The sequence below is a fragment of the Callorhinchus milii genome, unplaced genomic scaffold (assembly GCF_018977255.1).
Source record: "Callorhinchus milii isolate IMCB2004 unplaced genomic scaffold, IMCB_Cmil_1.0 Scaffold6, whole genome shotgun sequence".
Lineage (NCBI taxonomy): Eukaryota > Metazoa > Chordata > Chondrichthyes > Chimaeriformes > Callorhinchidae > Callorhinchus > Callorhinchus milii.
The window spans coordinates 7,102,249-7,125,005 of NW_024704747.1; the positions used below are offsets into that span (position 1 = coordinate 7,102,249).

The 22,757-nt window shown below is 41.5% G+C and overlaps 1 protein-coding gene across 1 annotated transcript in view; it reads left to right on the plus strand.

The window, feature by feature from the left end:
• The window catches only part of LOC103180487 (low-density lipoprotein receptor-related protein 1), a 552,054-nt gene that overhangs the window by 462,432 nt on the left and 66,865 nt on the right, over positions 1 to 22,757 (plus strand). The window contains exons 61-66 of the mRNA XM_042336207.1: positions 4,019 to 4,207; positions 6,699 to 6,847; positions 12,583 to 12,676; positions 13,182 to 13,298; positions 13,655 to 13,774; positions 15,532 to 15,651. Coding sequence (XP_042192141.1) covers positions 4,019 to 4,207; positions 6,699 to 6,847; positions 12,583 to 12,676; positions 13,182 to 13,298; positions 13,655 to 13,774; positions 15,532 to 15,651 — 789 coding nt within the window. The remainder of the gene's footprint in view (positions 1 to 4,018; positions 4,208 to 6,698; positions 6,848 to 12,582; positions 12,677 to 13,181; positions 13,299 to 13,654; positions 13,775 to 15,531; positions 15,652 to 22,757) is intronic.

The window sequence follows — 22,757 nt, forward strand, 5'->3', positions numbered from 1 at the left end:
CCATTACTTCATCTCCTTTAGCTCCTCAAACCCTCACCCCAACACCAACCACCCCACCTCCATCTCCTACAACCCCTGGAAAAAAATCTCCCCGCTCCCTATCCGCTGCCTTGAAGTCAACTGAACTCCTCCCACTCTGGGTTTCCTCCCACAATGACCTATCCTCCTTAGTCACTCTCCTTCACAACTCCTTCTCCGCCACTTTCAATGCCCAAGCTCCCCTCACTTCCCAAACCATCACCTTACTCATGAAAGTCACGTTGGTACACCAGCCACCTCCACTCCCTAAAGCACAGGTGCGTGCCACTGAACGCACCTGGCTCAAATCCAAGTTAACAGTCCATCAGCAGATCTGGCAAGATCTTGGAGGCCAAGAACAATCCCAGGCTCCTCTTCTCCATCACTAACCAACTCCTCCGCCCACCCTCTCATGCGTCGCCCATCATTTCCTCCATCGCAACTACGAGGCAATGCTGGACTTCCTCGAAACTAAAGTCAAAGGGATCCGCTCAGCTCCCTATGCTCTTCTATCTACTAACTCCTTCCCATCTCTTCCTCACACCCCAGCCCCTACCCATCCCTCCCTCCACACCTTCAAACCTGTCTCCCTCTCCTCTCTCACCACCACGATAACCCACATGAAACCGACCACCTGCTCCTTCGACCCCATCCCTACCCCTATCCTTACCTCTTAGCTCCACCTACTTTCCCCTCTACTTGCAGACATCATAAACCTACCCCTGTCCACTGAAACCATTCCCACTCCTTTACAAATGGCCCTATCTTCATCCCTATCCTTAAAAAACCCTCCCTGGACCCAACCCCACTCTCAAACTACTGCCCCATCTCCAACTTCCCTTTCCTTTCCAAGGTCCTGGAATTAGTCATTGCTTCCTAACTTTGCTACTTCTCTCCCACCCTTCCCTTCACAAATGCCTCCAATCAGGTTTCCGTGCCGCCTACAGGACAGAAACAGCTTTCGTCAAAGTGACAAATGAAAGTTTGTCCATCTGCAACCAGGGCTCCCTCTGCCTCCTCGTCCTCCTTGACCTCTCTTCTGTCTTCGATACCGTTGACAACTTTATCCTTATCCACCACCTCTCCTCTCACCTCAACCTTCATGGTTCTGTCCTTGAATGATTCAGATTGTACTCTCACACTGTCTCCACTTTATCTCCACAAATGGTTTCTCCTCTAGCTCCCTGACCATCTTGTGTGGTGTTCCTCAGGGCTCTGTCCTTAGTCCCCTCCTCTTCAATGTCTATATGCTCCCTCTTGGTGACATCATCCGCAGACACAGGGTCAACTTCTACATGTATGTGGATGACACCCAACTGTACCTCTCTGCCTCCACCCTCGACTCCAGGACTACTGTTGTGTTGACAGAAATGTCTGTCAGACATCAAGTCTTGGATGAGAGCTAACTTTCTTCAGTTGAACGTCAACAAGACCGAGGCCCTCCTGATTGGCTCCCATCCAACCCTCCGCAGTATCTCACAGGATCACCATCCATGGGTCACACTCCACCTCATTGAGCCAGTCCGGAACCTTGGCATCTTGTTTGACTCTCAAATATCCTTTCTGCCCCACATCTGTGCCATGACCCATTCTGCTTGCTCTGCCACTGTCTTACACTGCAGCCCCCGAAACCCTCATACATGCATTCATAACATCCAGGCTTGATTATGCAAACTCCCTGCTTGTCGGTCTCCCCAACTCCTCCCTCCACAGGCTACCCACTCAGCTCAGGGGACTCCAGCCTGCTTCACGTCCCCTGCCTCACCCACCCCACCATTGGCGGGCAGGCCTTCAGTCACTCTGCCCCCACCCTCTGGCTCCATCCCACACTCCCTCTGCCTCGCCCCCTCCCTTACCTCCTTCAAGAACCAACTCAAGACCCTCCTCTGCGACTATGCCTTCGATCACTCTCCTTCCTCCCCTGCCCTCCACCCTCCCTGATCCTGACCCCCAGCTCAGGTCCAGCATCTTGGGACGTCCTCCTAACTTGAAAGGCGCTGTACAAATGTAATTTTGTTGTTGTTGTTAAATCGATAATTTATGAACCTTTATGTGCTGCTTTATATACAGCCTTTTGAAAATAAATATTTGAAACATGCTTTTAAATGTACATTTCAATATAAAAATAAACCATTTTAACTCTTCTCATTAATTAGAAATGTTGGCAAATCTATCTGTGGGGTTTATGAAATAGAAAATAATTTAAAACAGTTTTTTCATTCCCAATTTAAAACTCACAACATGAAGCTGCAATTCTTTTCAGTGTAATTTTATGCGTTGAATTCAAACTTATTCATCTCTTTCTTACTCAGCATTTGGTTTATGGGACAAATGACTTTCCTTTTACGGTCTTTGATGCTTTGGGATTGGTTTCTATGGAAGTTGGTCAATTACTGCATGTCATGTTATCTTGCTCCCCATAATTTTGTCATACCAATGTCATTATACATTAGGTGGTAGCCACAATGTGATCATTAGTGCAACAGTGTGCAGTGTTGGATGTTTCAGTGACTCTGCAACACGATCAAGAAGGAATTCTGACCAAGGCTTTTGTTTCTTAAATTTCGAGTCCCAAGTTCTTTTAGATGTTTTGTGTTTCAAATCATCAAATGATTTTGATCAAAATTGGGTTTAGGAGGTTTGCAAAATTATAGTTTGAACCTGGTACTTTTGTTTCTTATTTCTGATTGCATTGTTTTTTTCTGAAACAATCTGGTTTAATCTTTAGCCAAAATGCCAGACAGGTCACTTTTCCCACATAATGACTGCCGTATGGAGAGGAGTATGAGAGTGGGTTGGGACAATGCCTTGTCTATGGGGAACCAGGGCAGCATTGTATCTTCACTGAGAATCTAACCAGGAACAAACTCATATTCTACCATTCAGGGTGTTATATGCTGCTACACCACCCCCAAGCTCTCTTTTTAGAGAAGTATAATTGTGTAGCTTTTCTAAGGCTTAGAGGGATAGCTATCTGCATTTTTCACCTTATCTGAAAAATTAAAGTGTCTCACAAGATGAAATTTTATCTTACCTCCATGATTGAAACACTGTACGTCAGGTTATCTGGCCCCCCACTGATTGAACACTGCAGCAGGATTAAGGCAAGAAAATGTTGTGAAATGAAAGGCAATTTTCAGAATGTTTACTGGTAGATGTTTTTTTATTATTTAGTTCAGACTCATTCTTTATATTTGCCTAGATACGTCTTTTAAACATGAGCTGAGTGGTCGAGTAATATTATTGTTGGTTGGTAATCCAAGCACGAAATGTTGTGTTGAAGTAGATCAATGTCAAACTTATTAGCAGATAACTTATACAGTTTTAATGGAGGGTAACAAAAAAAGTTTTTTTGTTTAAGAGTGCAAAATACTGAAAGTAGCAAATACAAAATAAATCTCTCCTCCTCAAGGATGTCAAAATCAAAATCATAAAAGCAAATTGATTCTGACAGCACTATTATATCATATTTGCTAATCTTTCAGTATTATCTTGGATCCTGCTTGTGACATTTCGCTCATGCCTATGGTGTTTCTGAAGTATTTAGTCCTGCTCACTTAATGGGATGAAATCCAAATTTCAGAGTTTACCATGGAGCAGATTCTGTACAGCCTATGCTCAATCCCATTTTCCTTTTCTTCTGATCCCAATTCTGCCAGCGTTCTTCATCTCAATTGAATCTGAGCACTTGAACTGATTTAATCGGATTCCAATTCAAGCTTTCAGAATGGTTTCTCATTCCATCGAGATGCACTAGCTTGCAGGAACAGTCCTTTCCTGTCCAGTGTTGGACTGAGTGAAACATTAGGAATTGGGTTCATGCAGTTAATCCTGAGTTCCTTTAACTGGTAATAGAGGATTTTAGGGAGCTGGCATTTTGTCACAGCAATTATTCACAAGAAGTTATGTGGCAGTAGTATCTGATAGCTCGTGCGATATTGAATATTGTAACTGGCAGTTGGCCAAGACAGTGCACTAATCTACCTGTATCCCATTGCAGTTCTTAAACAAGATATTCTGCACGTATTAGCGTTGACGTTATTTGAAGACTACATCTACTGGACAGACTGGAAAACTAAATCAGTCAGCCGAGCTCACAAAACCACAGGCTTGAACAAGATGTCACTAATCAGTTCCTGGCATCAGATAATGGACATCCACGTTTATCACTCTCACAGACAGCCAGATGGTAATTCTTCACAAGATCCTGTATTTTTTCAAAAGTTGCCTTAACGATTTATTCCTTCCCGCCCTCTGAATTTCCTTTCTACCCCAGATGCTTTCCCTGACCAGGCCCGCTTTTATCCACCTCTGCCATATTGCCTGTCTCCATCCGTACCTCATAACCAAAGCAGCCGAAACCCTCTTCCATGTCTTTGTCACTTCCCAGCTGTACTATTCCAATGCCCTCCTCGCTGGCCACCCCAGCTTCACCATACACAAAATTCAATTAATTCAAAGCTCCGCTGCGCGGATTCTCACCCACACAAATCTCCATACCCGCATCACACCAGTCCTTGCCAGGGTTCACTGGCTCCCAATTACTGAGTGGATCGATTTCAAGATCCTCTCACTTGTCTTCAAATCCCACCATGCCCTAAAATCTCTCTATCTATCCAATTTTGTTACCCCCCACTCCACCACCCACTGGCTCCTCTCAGCTGTTTCCGGCCTCTTGTTTGTCCTTCGTGTCTTCCGCTCCACGATCAGTGCCGTGCCTTCAGCCACTATGCCCCAAAACATTGGAACTCTCTCCCTCTATCCCTCCGTCTTGTCCCTCTCTCCCCATTTTCAAATCCCACCTAAACACCTTGCTTTTTGACTGTGCTTATGGTCACCTCCCCACTCCCTCTCCCCCTGGCTCAGAGTCAGACTCCACCACTGTCAAGGGCTCTGGGATGCTACCCCGCGTGAGGGGCGCTATATAAATGCAAGTTGTTGTTGTTGAACAATTTATATAATAATGTTTAGTCAATGATTTTCTCTTAAATAACCTCAAATTCAATATTGAAGGAGGAAGCATGTTCATTGTGAGTGCAATAAGGAATGCATAGCACTGTTTCCAGGACTCTGTATATTTCGATTCTGTATTGATAGGGACTATACCTCTAGTATTGATCTTTGCCCTGCTGAATCAACAGGAACTTTGTAGAGTTACCATATCAGACATTGCTACCAGAACATCAAAGGGTTTAGAATTAAGGAGTGTTTTTGTTTACTTCACTGAAATTTGCTTATGAGGCTATTCAATTTTTGTTCCATATCTGTGGATGTGCCGATGTAGGCGATTGCTCATTTTGAGCTCCAATCTCAAATGGCAGCTCCTTCTAGCTCCTTTCCTTCCTTTCTGACTGAAAGATATTGGCCAGAATTGCAGGAGAACAATGTACATCCTTGGAACAGTCCAGTGGATTTTCACTAACTCGGATACGAGTCCTGTAGCTCAGTGGTTAGAGCACTCGCTTTGCAAGTGAGAGACCTGAGTTCAATTCCAGGCAGGGCGAAACCTTGGGCAAGTTTCCTTACTCCACACACCTAATAATAATCCCTCCAAAACCAAAAACAATAATTAAATTGGTCATTTTCAATCTACGACTGTTTGTGGGACATTGCTGTGCGCAATTGGCTGCCGCGTTCGCCCACAAATATACAGTCAATTCACTTTACAGTGTGTTCTGTGAAGCGCTTTGGGACGTCCTCCTGACGTGAAAAGCGCTATATCAAATGCAAGGATTATTATTATTACGAGCTGCTAATCAGCAACTCCGGATTGTGTGTGTGATTCGGAACGGATCAATTTGATTCGATCTGATTCCGAGATTCACAAAATGACAAACGACAAATCCCTTGATGGCAAAGGTTTAAAAAGAAAAAGTGTGACAAGAAAAATGCTGACAGGAGACAGTTCTGTCTTGCTTGCCAATGGTTTTTTTTCAGACTTCACTGCCTTCGAAATTTGGGGTTCACCCATTTTTAAAAAAAGTCATAATTTGATATTCCTCAATCAAATGTCAAAATCAGTGACTGGAATTCAGTTTGCGAATATCATGTATACAACCCCAATATGGAGACATTTTTTTCCCTTTACAAAACCCTATCTCATTGTCCACTCTTAAGTTTAGCTCATAACACCCAGAGACTATAGCAAGTAATACAGGAATCAACTATAAGGACTTAGACATCTGTAAGATTTATATGCAATAAGAAGATTTTGATAATTATAATGGAAATTACTTTTTAATGTTAAAGTATGATCTATAAATAAATACTAATGTTGAAATTGGTTTTCTGTTTTTTTTTAACCCAAAAGTTATATGAGATAATGCTTGCTCACTGTTTAGTTATTTGTAATATCCTATTAATAACAGTGTAAAAACTTGATATTAATAACACTTTAACACTGGTAAATTATTTAACTTTGATTTGTATAGCGCCCTTCACGTCGAAAGACATGAAGAACACTTTACAAATATAATTTGTTGTTGTTGTTTTATTTTGATAACGTTGATATTGTTTTTAAATTGATTAATGTTTTCCATATGTTCTATGCTTAAAATAGAATGAACAAAGGGGGCAAAAATTCATTGTTCGCATATTTGCAGTCTTTGCGACAAAGAGTTTGTTGTCCTTCAACATAAAACGTTTATATTTCAACGGATGTCTTTCATTTTCTGTTTCAGTGCCTGGGCACCCATGCAAAATAAATAATGGTGGTTGCAGCAACCTTTGCTTGCTCTCTCCAGGCGGAGGACACAAATGTGCTTGTCCCACAAACTTCTACCTTGCTTCAGATAGCATGACCTGTCTGTCCAACTGCACTGCAAGTCAGGTATGATGCACCTCTGCTTAATTGCTATCAACATCTTAATTGTTCAACTTCTCAACTTCTCCATTATTGTAGCATGCGACTACTGGGACAGTAGAAGGTGGACTAGATGGACCTTGGTCTTTTTTGGTCTACATTTCTGTGTCGCTATATTCCTATGCTATTTCCTATCTTAATGGCGCGTCAATGAAACTCACTATTTGTATGTGTCAGAGATAGGCTTTCTAGGTGTTGGTAGCTTTTGTATGAATGTACAATAACAACATGCAAGTGTTGCTTACCATATCTACTCACTGATTTATTTTCTTAGTATTGGCACTAGTGCTGATTGTTACAGTGCCCCAGGCAGTGACACTGAGTTATACCGACAAACATAAGCCCTATTTTGTCCAGATATTAGGCTCAAAAGCTCCCTGTGGAAGCCATTGAACCAGCTTGAGGTCCCTTTTGAACCGGCCACCCCACGAATTGCAGCATTTCAGGGTCTGTTCAAGGAATGTCAGCCAAAAATCTTTAAAATAGGAGTTAAGTTATTCTGTGAACTGACGTTGAAACCAGCAGGTCCAAGAGTGCAACGGACTGTCTCGATGGACTGCCAAAAGCAAATTTGAGCCCAATCATTGGCATGAAGTCAGGATTGTAGTCACTTTGGCCAGTTAGCAGCTGTGACATTGCCAGGAGCAGAAATTCCTTATACGGTTTTCCTTGAGGCCAACTCATAAATTAAAAGCACCCTAAGTGTAATGACTAAAATGGTATTTGCATTAAAAACACATTTGTGAAGGTTGTTAATTTAGTGGCAAGACAAATTTCACCTTCACAATGCTATAGTGCTCATTTTCCAAAGCTCAGGCTTCAGGTTATGGTTGCAAATCACCCTGGCCTTTGCTCTCTGGTCTAGCCATTGACTCCTTTTGTGAGATTACGAACTTGTAGCTTTCTCCTGAGTATCCAAAGCCCTGTCTATAAATAAAGCAGAGTTGTGTCAAAACATTCAACCCTGCGAGTCTGTGCTCAAAGCTACATTTCCTTTCCCACTTTGTTTTGGGGAAATTTACATTTACATCCTCACAATAGTTATATCATTTGTGGGACACTGCTCTGCACAGTTGGCTGCCACGTTTTGCCCACAAACTATACAATCAATTCACTTTATAGTACATTCTGTGAAGCACTTTGAGACGTTGCCAAGATGTGATAAGGCGATATATCAAATGCAAGGATTATTATTAGCAGTAGTAGTATTATCGAGCATCAATCTAGGTATGTAAACAATGCTTAAAAATACATTTTATTTCTGTTTGATCTGAGACCTGAGGACTAGGAAACATTCTTATGGCTGAATACATGCTGCAAATAAGAGACTGATGAACAAACCAAAATGTACCTGGTGATTTGTAGCCCCACAAGAGTGGTAGCGATGAGCTGTACTATTTACCTGATTGCGCAATTATATAATTTTAACAGTCAGTCAGTATGTAATATCATTGTACTTTACAGATACCAGGGGAAAATAATAAGTATATGGTTCACATGTCGAAGCCAAGTGTATAATTTGATGGAGTAGAATAGTATTATTTAGCAAACATACCACTCTCTAGTTTGTATTCACAATGACAAATCTATTTCCATAGAATCACCCAGTTAGAACATCCCGTATTTAACAATTACTGCGCAGTTTGAAGAGGTTCATGTTGTGTATTTAATTATCCCACAATCCAACTGACTGCCAAAATTTCAATAAATAAGATTATATAAAAGGCTCTCACCCAAATAAGCACACTACACTACCTTTGTGAAACTTCAGCACACAGCCTGCAGCTGATGCCGTCCCACTGATCGCTCGCTCCTGGTCTCTGCGTCTGCGTTTTGGCTGCTGCCCCAACCCGAGCCTCCCCCTCCTTTCTAAATGTCTCTCCTCCCACCCCCCTCTGTGTCTCTCATCCCACCCCCCTCTATCCGCTACTCCCCCTCTGTCCTTCTCTCCAACCGCCCTCCGCGCCTTCTCTCTCTCCTTGACCCCATCACCACTTCCCTCTGCTCCAGCCTGGGCAAGGTAAACCCAACTTCCACCTCCCTCATACGTACCCTCCCCAACTCTCCACTCACACCACTCTGCACAACCATCTCTCCTGTACACCCCAAAATCCTCTCCGCATCACTCTCTCCTCTCTCCCCTCCCTCCAGCAAACCCACCCGCATTTCCCTCCAAAATGTCCGTTCCCTCTCAAATAAAGCCCTCACCATCCACGACCTCATCCTGGATGAGTACCTTGACATTCTTGGGCTCACAGAAACCTGGCTCTCCCCCAATGACCCAGTCCCCCTAGTTGAAGACTTCCCTCCAGGCCACACCTTCCACCACACCCCCCATCCAAACCAACGTGGCGGCGGAGTGGCCTTCATTTCCAAAGCCTCCCTTGGTCTTAGCCCCTACTTCTCTGGCTGCGTCCCCTCCTTTGAGCACCTCACCCTCTTCCACCCCTCTCTCCCATTGAAAATCCTCCTGGTCTACCGCCTCCCTAAGCCCCCTGGCTCCTTCCTCACAGACACCTCCACTCTCCTCTCTTCCCTGTCCCTCTACTCCAAACACCTGCTCATAATGGGTGATTTCAACCTCCACCTAAACTCCCCCTGCACTACTTCTGCCAACTTCACTGCCCTCTTCTCCTCCCTTAACCTCACCCTTCATATAAACTCACCTACCCACAACCGTGGTCATCCCCTTGACCTCGTTATCACCCACGGCCTTCACATTTCTGACCTCAGCATAGTGGACAAGGCCATCTCAGACCACTTCTTCATCTCCTTCTCCTCTCACATCCCTCTGTCCTCCACCAAGCCTTCAACCATCCTCTTCCGCCCTTGGAAAAGGCTACTCCCTGAGACCCTCACAAAGGCCCACACATCATCAAACATCCTATCCCTCTGGCCTTCCACCCGTGGAGATCCTGAAACAGCCGTCCAGCTGCTCCATGATCGCCTCTCCTCCACTTTCAACTCCCTCATCCCCCTAAAATCCAGGACCATCTCCAAACCCACCTGATCCCCCTGGTACAACTGCCAAACCCGGTTGCTCAAGCGCAGATGGCGGAAAACTGGCCTGACAGTTCACCGCTAACTGTGGCTCGAACATCTCCGCACACAAAAACGGCCTTCTACTCCAACATCATCTTGGAGGCTAAACATAACCCGAAAATCCTCATTTCCACCACCCACTACCTCCTCCCTGACCCCCCTCAGGCCTCCTCAATCTTCATATCAAATGCCAAGTGCAAGGAGGTCATGCACTTCTTCTCTTCTAAAATACTTAACATCCGCCAGGCAGCCTCATCCACCTGCCACTTGTCACCCACCACCATGCCCTCTCTGTCCCCCTCACCCTCCCCATCATCTGCTGCTACCACCACCCCCATCCTACATTCCTTCATCCCCATCTTCCCCTCCTCCCTCTCACCCACCATCACCTCTATGAAACCCACCACCTGCTGCTTCGACCTTCTCACCACAAACTTGCTGGTCACACAGCTCCCCCTCCACTGGCCACTACTTGCTGACGTCATCAAACAGTGCCTCTCCTATGGATCAGTCCCTGCCCCCCTCAAAACTGCTGTCATCACCCCCTTCCTCAAAAATCTTACCTATATCCCATAAACCCCAGCCACTACCATCCTATTTCTAACCTGCCCTTCCTCGCAAAAGTCCTAGAACGCGTTGTTGCCAATCAACTCCGCGCACACCTCTCCTCCCACTCGATCCTTCGATCCCATCCAATCCGGTCACAAACAACATCCTCTCTATCTGTGACCAGGGCACCCTCTGCCTCCTTGTCCTCCTGGACTTCTCCGCGGCATTCGACACAGTCGCAGCAAATGACTTCTTCTCCAGTACCATCTTCTGCGGTGTTCCTCAGGGCTCTGTCCTCAGTCCCCTCCTCTTCACCCTCTACATGCTCCCCCGTGGTGACATCATCCGCAGACATGGGGTGAATTTTTACATGTATGCGGATGACACCCAAATCTATCTCTCTGCCTCCACCCTCAACTCCAGGACTACTGGTGTCCTGACCGACTGCCTGTCCGACATCAAGTCCTGGATGAAGGACAACTTTCTCCAACTCAACATCAGCAAGACCGAGGCCCTCCTGATTGAATCACGCCAATGCCTCCGCACCTCAGGCACTGGCAGCATCAGCCTCCACGGCTGCACACTCAACCTCATTAAGCCAATCAGGAACCTGGGTGTCTTGATTGACCCTGAACTGTCCTTTCTCCCCCACATCCTCGTCATGCCCGGCACTGCCTACCACCACCTCCGCAATATTGCCAAACTCCGCCACTTCCTCAGGCCTCAAGCTGCCGAAACCCTCACCCACGCATTCGTCACATTAAGGCTCGATCACGGAAACTCCCTCTTCATTGGCCTTCCCAACTCTTCCCTTCACAAGCTGCAGATCATTCAAAACCCAGGCTCTGTGACCCCATCACTCCCACCCTCACCCGACTCCACTGGCTCCCCATCCCCCAAGGATCAAGTTCAAGATCCTCGTCCTCACTTTCAAGGCCATCCATGGCCTTGCCCCTTCCTACCTCTCTGACCTGCTGACTCCCTATCAACCTGCCCGCTCCCTCCGTTCAGCGGGCTCCCAGAGTCTGCTCCATGTCTCCTGCCTGACCTGCCCTACCATTGATTGCCGAGCTTTCAGTCTCTCTACCCCCACACTCTGAAACTCCATCCCATGGTCCCTTCGCCTCGCTTCCTCCTTTGCCTCCTTCAAGGCCGGTCTCAAGACCCTTCTCTTCGACTGTGCCTTTGGTCTCCCTCCCACCTCTCTGCCTTCCCTCACCCCTACACCACCCCTCCCCCATGCTCGGGCCCCGACACCTGACTGTTCAGTGCTTTAGGATGTCGCTCCCTTGTTGTTGTTGATGTACTGTCTTAAGGAAACGACAAACAAATACAGCAAATTATATTCCTGTGTCATATTTAAAGAATGACCACTTGGGTAAAACAAGAGGGTTGCTAGAGCCTCAAGAAAATAGTAGAAATAATAATAAAAATAATTCTTACATTTGATATAGTGCCTTATCACGTCATTAGCACTTCACAGAATATGCTGTAAAGTGGAGTGACTGTTTTTTGTGGGCTAAAATTAAAGTTAAATTGCACACCTATAGAAGATGTCAATCTCACAAGAATTGGGAACAAGAAGCTTCAGGATGCCTTGTAGGTGCTTTGAACACAAGCTGTCGAGGGGGCATTTAATTTGCCTTCATATTGCACGTGGCATCTCTTTCCTAACTCTTTATCATGGTTAAATGACAACGCATGATTCAAGCATGTGGAGTCCTGGAGCTCAGTGGTTAGAGCGCTCGCCTTGCAAGTGAGAGACCTGGGTTTCATTCTCAGCAGGGCAAAACCTTTGGCAAGTTTCCTTACTCCACATGCCTGATAATAATCCCTCAAGAAAAAAATAATAATAAATTGGTCACTTCAATCCACAACTGTATGTGGGACACTGCTGTGCGCAATTTGGCTGCAGCATTTCGCCCACAAATATGCAGTCAATTCACTTTACAGCATATTCTGTGAAGTGCTTTGAGACGTCCAGAAGGCGTGAAAAGCGCAATATCAAATGCAAGGATTATTATTATTATTACTTTCTCTAATCATTGATTTAAACTGTGCAATGTTTAAGAATATTGACTAATTGTGTGGCTTATGTATAACCCCAACAGTTTGTGTGCAACAACGATAAATGCATTCCATTTTGGTGGAAATGCGACACAGAAGATGATTGCGGCGATGGGTCAGATGAGCCTGAAGATTGTCGTAAGCACATTTAATCATTTTTTTCACCAACGCTTTTATTTATGAAAGTCATATCCAGTTAATGATATGTACAGCTCCATCTCTGCCATATCAGGAGAATATCAAATAAGGCCATTTGTTAACAAGCAAAATGTAGCTTTGGGACATTTCTGTGTGACATTGTGTACCAGTGTTACACTTATCTCGGTGCTAATTTGTAGTTATTGTCATCTGCATTGCCAGCAACTGTGTAAGTGTGTCAATATGTTAATACGTTCATTAATAAAAGAAAGTGTAGTAGCTATAAACTGTAAGTGAGAATCTGTTGTTCCTTTTATGAACCTTTGAAGCAACTGCAGTGTTAATTGAGCAGATAGTGGAATTAACTTACAACTCCCTTGCATGCTTCCCTTGCCTTTTTAATTAGAAGAGTAATCACTATACATCTAGTGCATGGTAGTTCTTTTTAAAAAAAGGGCCAATAAAAACTTCATGAAATACTTATCTTATTCCTTGAACTGCTCAGCTGAATTTAAATGCAGACCAGGGCAATTCCAGTGTGGTACTGGGATCTGTACCAAACCTGCCTTCATCTGTGATGGTGAAAACGACTGTGGTGATAATTCTGATGAAGCAAACTGTGGTAAGTATTAAAATCGTTTTAGCTTTAATATTCATAATAACCATGGTTGCACTTTTTTCTCCCAATGTGTGATTTCAATACAGCATTTCACCCCTCCTCTCCACCATTGGTGGCCGTGCCTTCAATCACTACAGTCCAAAACTCTGGAACTCTTTTCCTCAATCCCTCCTCCTTGCCCCCTTCCTCCCCATCTTCAAATCCCACCTGAAGACTTTCCTTTTTGATCTTGTTTATGGTCACCTCCCCCTTTCCGCTCCCCCTGGCTCTACGTCAGACTCTGCCACTGTCTAGCACTGTGGGACGCTATCCCGTGAGAAGGGCGATATATCAATGCAAGTTGTTGTTGTTTCCTTTAGAGACACATGTTTGCCTTCCAAGTCAGTTCAAGTGTTCACAGAAGAGGAAATGCATCCCAATCATCTTCAGGTGCAACGGCCAGGATAACTGTGGTGACGGCGAGGATGAAACAGACTGCCGTAAGTTTCTGTCTTTCAGAGATTAGCTTTAATTTTATTCGATTTTACGAATCGCAGCCTGGGCTGTTCAATAGCTTAATCAGGTAGATAATGAATGACCCGTCGTTTTGTTCTGTGCGACATTTTCCATAACAGGATGGAGTGACGTGGCAGTTACTGGTGTCAGACATTGTTACACTCGACTCATCTGCAATAGAAAATAAAAATTCATTGTAAAAAAAAACGGTGGGGGGTCAGTAACAGGACTTTGTGAACAATGTGGCTTCACTGACACTAACACTGTTTAGCAGGAGTTTAAAGTTTTACAAGAGGAAGCGAGAACATTGGTAATTAAAATCTTAGCTTAGCAATAATTGTAATAATTCTTGTATTTGATATAGCATCTTTCACATCAGGAAGGCATCTCAAAGCACTTCACTGGATACCTATAAAAAGTGCGATTTAAATGCAGCACTGAAGGGAATGATCAATTTTATTTTGAGGTTAATAAAAGTATTTTAAACAAATGATTGTTGTAAAGTGTATTTAAACAAAGTTAGGACAGTGTAAAATAGTATCTGTCATTGTATCCAGTATACTGACTTTGTTATGGCCAATATTTATAGAGCAATCTTGAAAATGTTTAAAAGAGTGAGATATTTATGAAGCTGTGATCACAAAACTGGGTCTTTGGTGTGCCTGATAATAAAATCCACTGGCCACACCATGCTCTCGTCTCCTCCTGTTAATGCAACATAAAACGCGCTGAAAAGTTTTTCAGAACTTACGATACTCGCCCCTAATTTTTTGTATTTAATAGTGAATACCAATGACCTCAGTGAAAATGCTTTAATTTCACAAATCATTTTCTTGTACTAGTTGATGGAGCTTGTGGTTCTTATAAATTTTTGGATAACGTCTGCCATGTTGACAGTTTTCAGAAGTTTGCGGATAATACATAACGATCATAACATAATGGGAATTACTGGTTATATATAAAGGGTCAACCCATAACTGCTGCATATAATTGCAGATACAGTAGTGTATATTTTTACAAAATTCCTCACCGTTTATGGCACTCACGATTAAATTTCAAGCAATTATAGATTTTAAGATCTAAAGTAAGGTCATTTAGCTGCATTGCAAAACATTCATCAACTCATCCTTCAATCGGGCGGAATAATGGGGCTCCTGCAGTTCAGTGAACATTTTAATATGTGATTTAATTCAATTCTTTGAAATGTGTCTCTTGAAAGCGTTTTAATCTCGGGGTCTGAGTTTGCACTTCAGTCATGCTTCCAAATATTTCTTGGATTCTGTATTGTGTTATCCAGCATGAAAATTGTGCACAGAATCATTTTGTCGATGATATATTGGCTAAGACTCGAGCATAAACTGGAAACTGCTGAGGAAAGTGATCAGTTAGAACATTCGCAACTGAAGTTGGTTAAAAATAGACTCAAAATGTATGGTTGAATTCAAGCAATTTAAATGGAAACTCGTTATCATGGAACTTAGCTTGAACGATGTTGTCCAGAATTGTAAGCCTCCGATTCACATCAGTGATCATCCAGCTATTATTTGTACATACTGTATACCAAATGATAAATAGCTTTAATTTAACTCAAATGCTTTTTAGCAGAGTAAGTCATTTACAAAGCCACGATATGTTCAGGAATTATGACTAGATTCAATCTTGCTGTGCATTTTCTGCAAGCTTTTATTTACATGACTTCAGCGATAATGTGCTCATGGGCATTTTTTAACCTTCTCCCTAGCTGAGGTTACCTGTTCACCAAACCAGTTCCAATGTGCAATCACCAAACGCTGCATTCCTGAAGAATGGGTATGTGACAAAGACCATGATTGTGCAGATGGATCTGATGAATCTAATTGCAGTAAGTACTAATGAGAAAGTTAAATGGTTAATGAATGACTATATATCATTACTAGTTATATTTTGGATCAGAATATTTCAGCACAGTGATGATCAAATAAACTTTTTAATTTCAAAGGATGTAGACATAGATTCAAAAATATAGACAGATAGCTACAATTCAGTAGCATAAAGGTTTATTAGCAAAAACACTTCTTCAACATGTTTTATTAAGGGTTTTAATTGATTTTTTTCCCTGACAGCTAAATTATAGTGTTACAATCAATACATAAAGCATTTTGTGGGGCTGTGTGATAAAATCTTAGGAGGTGTAATGAACATAATACAATTTATATTTACATAATGCCTTTTACTTTGAGAGGATGTCTCAAAGCACTTCATTTACTAATTTACTAATGAATTTACTAATTTACCAATTATCTAAGAGAGTAGGATTTATAAATGGGGAACATATATATTGATGTGTGAATTCTGTAGGCAATTTGGCTTCTCTTTCTCAGTCTGTCAAGGGCCAATGTAGATTTCAAGTGTGTGTGGGATAAGATCCAAAATGAATAGCTATTACTTTTAGTAATTCATGATGCTCAGGTTTACAGTGATAGCAAGCTTTTTCTGCTTGCTGGATGTTTACTAGCAAGGAGTAATAGAAAGGATGAAAGAAAACAGCAAAGACACTTTTTGTAAGTAGCAAAATGAGGAATTAAGTCTGAAATTTTCTGCTACAATACCTGAAGATAAAAACAGCTAATGATGGCTATGTGGAATATTTGATGGTAATATGTAATGGGAGACGAAATCACATTCGTGATGGGAATGTGACCACTCTGGAGCATGCACTTGAGAAATAATAAATATCATTGGCAATGCCTGAGGTAAACATTCTGTAATTGTTTGCATACGTAACTGTTTGCATCTTCTCATGTTAAAGGCTTCCAATTCTTAATGTTCAACCTTCGACTGATGTGTAAGACTTTGGATAGCTTAGATGTTTTCATACAGACTGATAAGTGTCTGTGTTGTGTTCTAAGACTTAATTGACTCTCCTAATTATAATTTCCTTTAATAGAGGTGGCAAATTAATCAGAGGTTTTCAATTCTGCCAGATATGAATTTCTGAAAATACATAATTAAGACGTGAAGCAGAGACCTTAATAGATCTCCAGATTATCCGTCAAAATGGATCTATAGAAGCTATGGAACCCAAGCTATATCTTGTCACTTTATAGCACATTGCAACAATATAATGCATCAATGGTCAGTGCTGTTTTGCTCACTAATTGAAGAATTTTGTTAACTCGAATATTTCTGCACCCATAGTTTTTAGCAAATAACTGAGATAAAAAACGTGAGCAACAATTGTAACTTCTCTGATGTGGTTCAAAGTCTGATAACAAGGTCTTCTTCCACTTGCCACAAGCACGCAGCTGTGATAGCTCCAGCAGAGCAGTCATTAAAAATGTCTCGAAGCACTAATTAAAAAAGTTGGAGGGAAAAATAGTCATAGCAGGATTGGGGAGAAAAATATCAATTAAGTTAAGAGCAGATCTAACTTTAGATGTCATTGATGGCCAAATAGTAGTGTGACAAATGTACTTTGGGGATGGAATAACATTCAGACTGAAGTGTTTGTTTTATTTTCATGTACTACCACAGTAAGGGGAATGGGCAGCCTTGCTGTACAGAGGCATTGAGTATTAATGTGTAAGATTGACTAACCTGCTTTTGAACACAGGCCTTTCGTGGTAGAAACTCCCTTTGCACTGTATTACGTGACTATTATTTTGAATGCACAGTCACTGAATGAACATAAACATAACCAATCTATGAGAAGAATATAAGTATATTTTCATAAAATATTAATATTGTAATATCGTAGTCAGCCCTTCGTTCCCTTAATCCCCAAGGAAGCAAATTAAAATCACACTAGACTTCAGAGATGCTTTTCTAGAACCACCCAGAAGGAAGAATAGACGTTTCACAATCGAATCATGCTTAGTTATGAGCTGTTTAAATGCAGAGCCAACCTTGAAAATAACTTAGAATTGTAATTGCAGAATAGCTCTGAATTATCGTGGCAAGTCTTTAAATATGTATTTGAGCTTTCACAATGTGCAAATGTTGTTTCCTTTATAGTTACAGATTCAATTAGTTGAATGGCCGCCTATTTCTGTGTTCCCTCTGATGTTTAGGGATGTTTAGTGATGAGTGATTCCACAGAAAGCATATTTGACAGTCGTTACATAAAACATATATGTATAAGAACTCCTTCTGCATGTTATATTATATAATATATATTATAATATATATTTCTAGAATATATTATATATTTATATAATATATATTATATATAAAGCATATATGATGGGAAAATCACACTGTTAGATTGAGAGAAACATGGCCAGCATAATTTAGACTTCATTCTGCATTTACTCTGTCTTGCAAACGTTTCTGCTGCTTTTCCAGCCGGGGACAGCATTACTATTAAGGCTTTGGCTTAAAGGCTTAATAGAAGCTGAGAGGGAAGAATCCAATTTGGCATCTGCAAGTTTGATTTTAACTAAAAGAAATTTGATGCTGGCTTTCTTGAAAATCCTTCAATCCTTCACAATGGGTAGGAAGAGAATTTCATTTAACTTTGGATGTACTGAGCTGGAGAGGAATCATGAAGTAAGTTCATCACAGTCCAATGGAGAAGACTTTTCACTTCCCACAGTGATTCTTTATTGACTCAATGTGTGGCTGAGGTTTTGGCCTTTACTGGAAAACAGTTTAATAAAATAGCAATATGGCAGAGAAATAATCTAAATAATTGTCACAAATAATGGAAAGACATGGGTGGCTTCTATTTAAGTATAAAAAATGAGTCTGGCAAATATTAGTAAATTCTTGTGACCTAAAGTTCCCCAGAACTGATTATAATTAAAAAAATTAACAGAAGCTGCTATAGAAATATAATATGAATGTTCTAAGAATATCTCGTACAAATTTGATGATTTGTTTCCAAACAGTTAAAAAGCTAAGTGATCCAATTTGATCTACTTGTACATTGTTAATTTAAAAAGGTTTTCAGATTTTCTGGCACCTATACTTAAGCAGATTTTAAGAATTCAGCAACATTTTTAGGTTAGAACTTTTCTACAAACTGTGAACAGTTTGGGTTGCACTCACAATATAAACCGACATGCACTCTAGACTCACGTCCTTCTATAAAACGAATCATTGTGCCTCCATTGATGAATCCTTTCTAAAGATGTTTTACATCGACCTATTTGACTGCATGTGTTTAGCATGTTAAATATGTTTGGAGGAGATAATTTAGTAAGTTGTAGCTGATCTCCAGATCTTCATGCACCAATGGGCTTAGTGGTCACGAAAGGTGTGAAGTGATAATTGCATTCTGTGGTGCCTAATTATTGGTGTTGATGATCACATTACTGATAAGTGGAAACAGTTCAAAACTAAAGTGGGTTGTTCTGATATGCATATGCTGTGGTACTTCAGTTGTGTTCACAGATAATGGTATCAGAATGCCTGTGTGCTTCACCTCAGCAGAGCTTCATGACATGTTTTAAAAGTCATCCTTTCTACTTAATTCACAGCCAATTTGCTATGCAAACAATCTTAACAAAAAAGCTGAATTTCACTTGCTTCTTTCAGAGGTTATTGGAGTGAGATGTGGTGTCATACTGTTTACTGCTGTAATCAGTTAAAATATCTTTAAGTACCAACTCATTTTCATTCCTCAGGGACAGCGTATTCTTAAACGGTTCTCAATATGTTATTTATAAATAGATGTATTTATTGTAATGCTGTGTTTACGCTGCTGGAAGCTAAGTGATTATTTCTTCCAGCAATAAAATGATTAGAATCAGGCAGCCTAATCACAAGAGAGGTTCAGATAAAAGCCTTTCAGCCCATTGGATGTCATCTTTCCAGAAAGCCCAACTCTCCCAGTACAGCAAGCATCAATATGTTTTATTAATCTATTGTCCTGGCTTCCACCGCACTTCCAACACGCTTTCTGGTAACCTGTTCCAGCTATCGATTACCTTCTGTGTAAAGAATTGCGTAGCATTTCACGATACGATTCACCACAAGCCATTAATTCAGCATAAGATCTTAGAAATCATTCAAGTTCTTTATTCAAAATGTAATTGGTTTTAATTTGAAATAAATCTACATTATTTTGTCTTGAGCTTTCCTCCCTTCGCCTCCCTGCCCCCTTCGAACCCCCCCAGGAATTGTATCTTAAAAATCAGCAGGCATATTAGTAACGAAAATTAAATATGGAAAGGTTGGAATCATTGATTGAACTCTTCAGTTTAATGCCTATGGGACAAACATTTGGCTCAACCTTTTTCGATAAACGACCACAATTTCAGGAGAGATAGTTTCAAGTATGCACTGTTATGTTCTTATATCAATTTATTGCTATGCCCTGTTGAACTTGTATCTGCTTAATTAGGCCAATAACTTTAACTGGACATTGTCTTGATTCCCCTGTCAAGTCTCTTATGCAAAGTCAACATGTACCGTTCAAGCTTATTATTTCCTTATGTAAAGTAGATACTTAAATGATTCCTATCCAATATAAAAATGGCTTGATTTGGATTATCCTTAGTAGATGTATGGGAAAATATCATGTTCAATTCCTTGTTTAAACATTGTAGAGCAAGTTTATTTTGAAACAATGAATATGTCTGCAATCATGCTTTTCTTGAAAGTAATTTGATACCAAGCGCAGGATCATTTTGTTCACGTTTGGTCACAAGGTGGCTTCTCTTTGAAATGTTTCTAGTATGGAAAGGTTAACAAAAGAAGAGGAAAAACAAAACCACTTTCTAGTTTGTATTTTACCCCTACAAGGTCAATAGGTTTTCAAAATCTGTCTGTAACATGTTGTGCTCAGATGGAGTGCACTGTCGCAAACGCTGCCTGTGCTATAATATAAGTATTGATTCCTGTGATGCGATTAACTGTAATGCTGTTGAGTTTTAGAGCGGTACTGTTAAAACAAAGCACTTGGAGGTATGTATTTGTTGTTGATCCTCAAGCATTCATTTTGCACTGCTAAATGAATTAATCTGGGACATATAGAGTGCTAGTGTTCACCTTTGTGCTAAGAGAAAGTCAAATAGAGTAAACAGATAGGAAATAAATATCAGGAATGTTAAGAGAGAGTCATATGAAGATGGACAGCACATAAAAAACACAGCCAAAAACAGCTACAGATTTGATCAAAAACGACTCGGAGCAAGGTATAATCATAAAGCACAGAAAAACCTGTAGTCACATCCTGGGAGAAAGATTGAATCAATGGAAAATTTGAGATTAGAAGCAAACAAAGACCAACGTTAAGGAAAGTTGCTGTAAAATCTACAATAAGAGAAAATGAACATGGAAAGCTTCATAAGTCCATGATCTGTTACAGTGCCATCTGTCAATCAATCATATATCACTTGGATGAAGGCTTCATTGTGCAACTATGTGAGAGAGCAGATGGGGTTCAGAGGTTGCTGTACCTTGTGACAGAGTTACATGATTGGTTTATAGACATTGTCAATAGTACATCTTTTTGTTTTTACAGCCCAATTTTCAAATTGGGAAAATTGCAAGGTGTGTTTACATCTTGAGCTCTTTTTGAGTTCAAGGCTTGAGTTACCTTTTGTGTGAGATGTTTAATGTTTAATCAAATAGAAAGTGGAAGAAATTTAACTTTAATGATGTATATAATTCCATTTTGGAAAGGGTCTATTAATTTCTTTATTGATGAGTTATTACTGGAGAAGGGATTGGGGGTGGGGGGAGAGTTACGAATTGAGATCAATGATGTGAAATTTTGGCTGACAAAGCAAGCAACAGACAAAGGAACTTTCTTCCTTTATATTGAATAATACCATGAAACAGCACAATAGGTGGTGTGGCAATGAGTATGTGATATTATAATGCGGATTATTTTGATGTTGCGCTATAATACTACACTGATGTGAAATATGACTGATTTCCCAAGAAACATACAATACTTGTATTTCTTATTCTGCATAACTGTTTATGGATCCTAAACAAAAAACAACTTGCATTTATATAGCACCCCTTCACGCAGGGCAGCATATCGTAGCGCTTAACAGTGGTGGAGCTTGACACCGAGCGGGGAGGGGGAGGAGATGACCGTAAGCATGTTCGAAGAGGAAGGTCTTCCAGTGTAATCTAAAAAAGGGAAAGGAGAGGACAAACGGAAGGATTGGGGAAGAGAGTTCCAAAGCTTTGGGGCAAATAAGTCTAGGTCAAATCAAAATGTGAGTTTACCTGACAATTTAGAACAGGTTGACTTGTCATAACAGCATATTTACCAGCAACATGATTAATATGACTTTAAATAAATGTGAACAACAAGAACAACAACAAAATTACATTTGTATAATGCCTTTCACATTGGGATGATGTCCCCAGGAGCTGGACAATCAGTGTTTCGGTCCTAAGTTGGAGGTCGGGATAGGATAGGGTGGAGGGCAGGGAGAGAAGGAGGGTGACCGAAGGCACGGTTAAAGAGGAGGGTCTTGAGACATGTCTTGAAGGAGGCAAGGTTGGGGGCGAGGTGGAGGAACTGTAGGATGGAGTTCCAGAAGGTAAGGGTAGAATAGCAGAAGGCCCACCTGCCAATCGTGGAGCCAGCAATGCAGGGGACATGAAGCAGGCCAGAGCCTGCAGCACGGAGTGAGCGAGGAGGTTGGTAGGGGATTAAGAGGTCGCAGAGGTAGGGGGGAGCAAGGCCATGGAGGGCTTTGAAAGTGAGGACCAGGATCTTGAACTGTATCCTATGCATGATGGGAAACCAGTGGAGTTGGGCGAGTATAAGGATGGGTTCGTGGAACCTGGTGCGGGAGAGGACATGGGCTGCAGAGTTCTAGATTATCTGCAGCCTATAGAGGGAGGAGTTGGGGAGGCCAACAAGCAGGGAGTTGGCATAATTGAGCCTTAATGTTATGAATGAGGGTCTCGGCGGCCTGCGGTGTGAAACAGTGGCGAAGCCGGGCAATATTGTGGTGATGGGGGAATACAGATCAGGCGTTGGGTCAAACAAGGTGCCAAGGTTCCGGACTGGCTCAG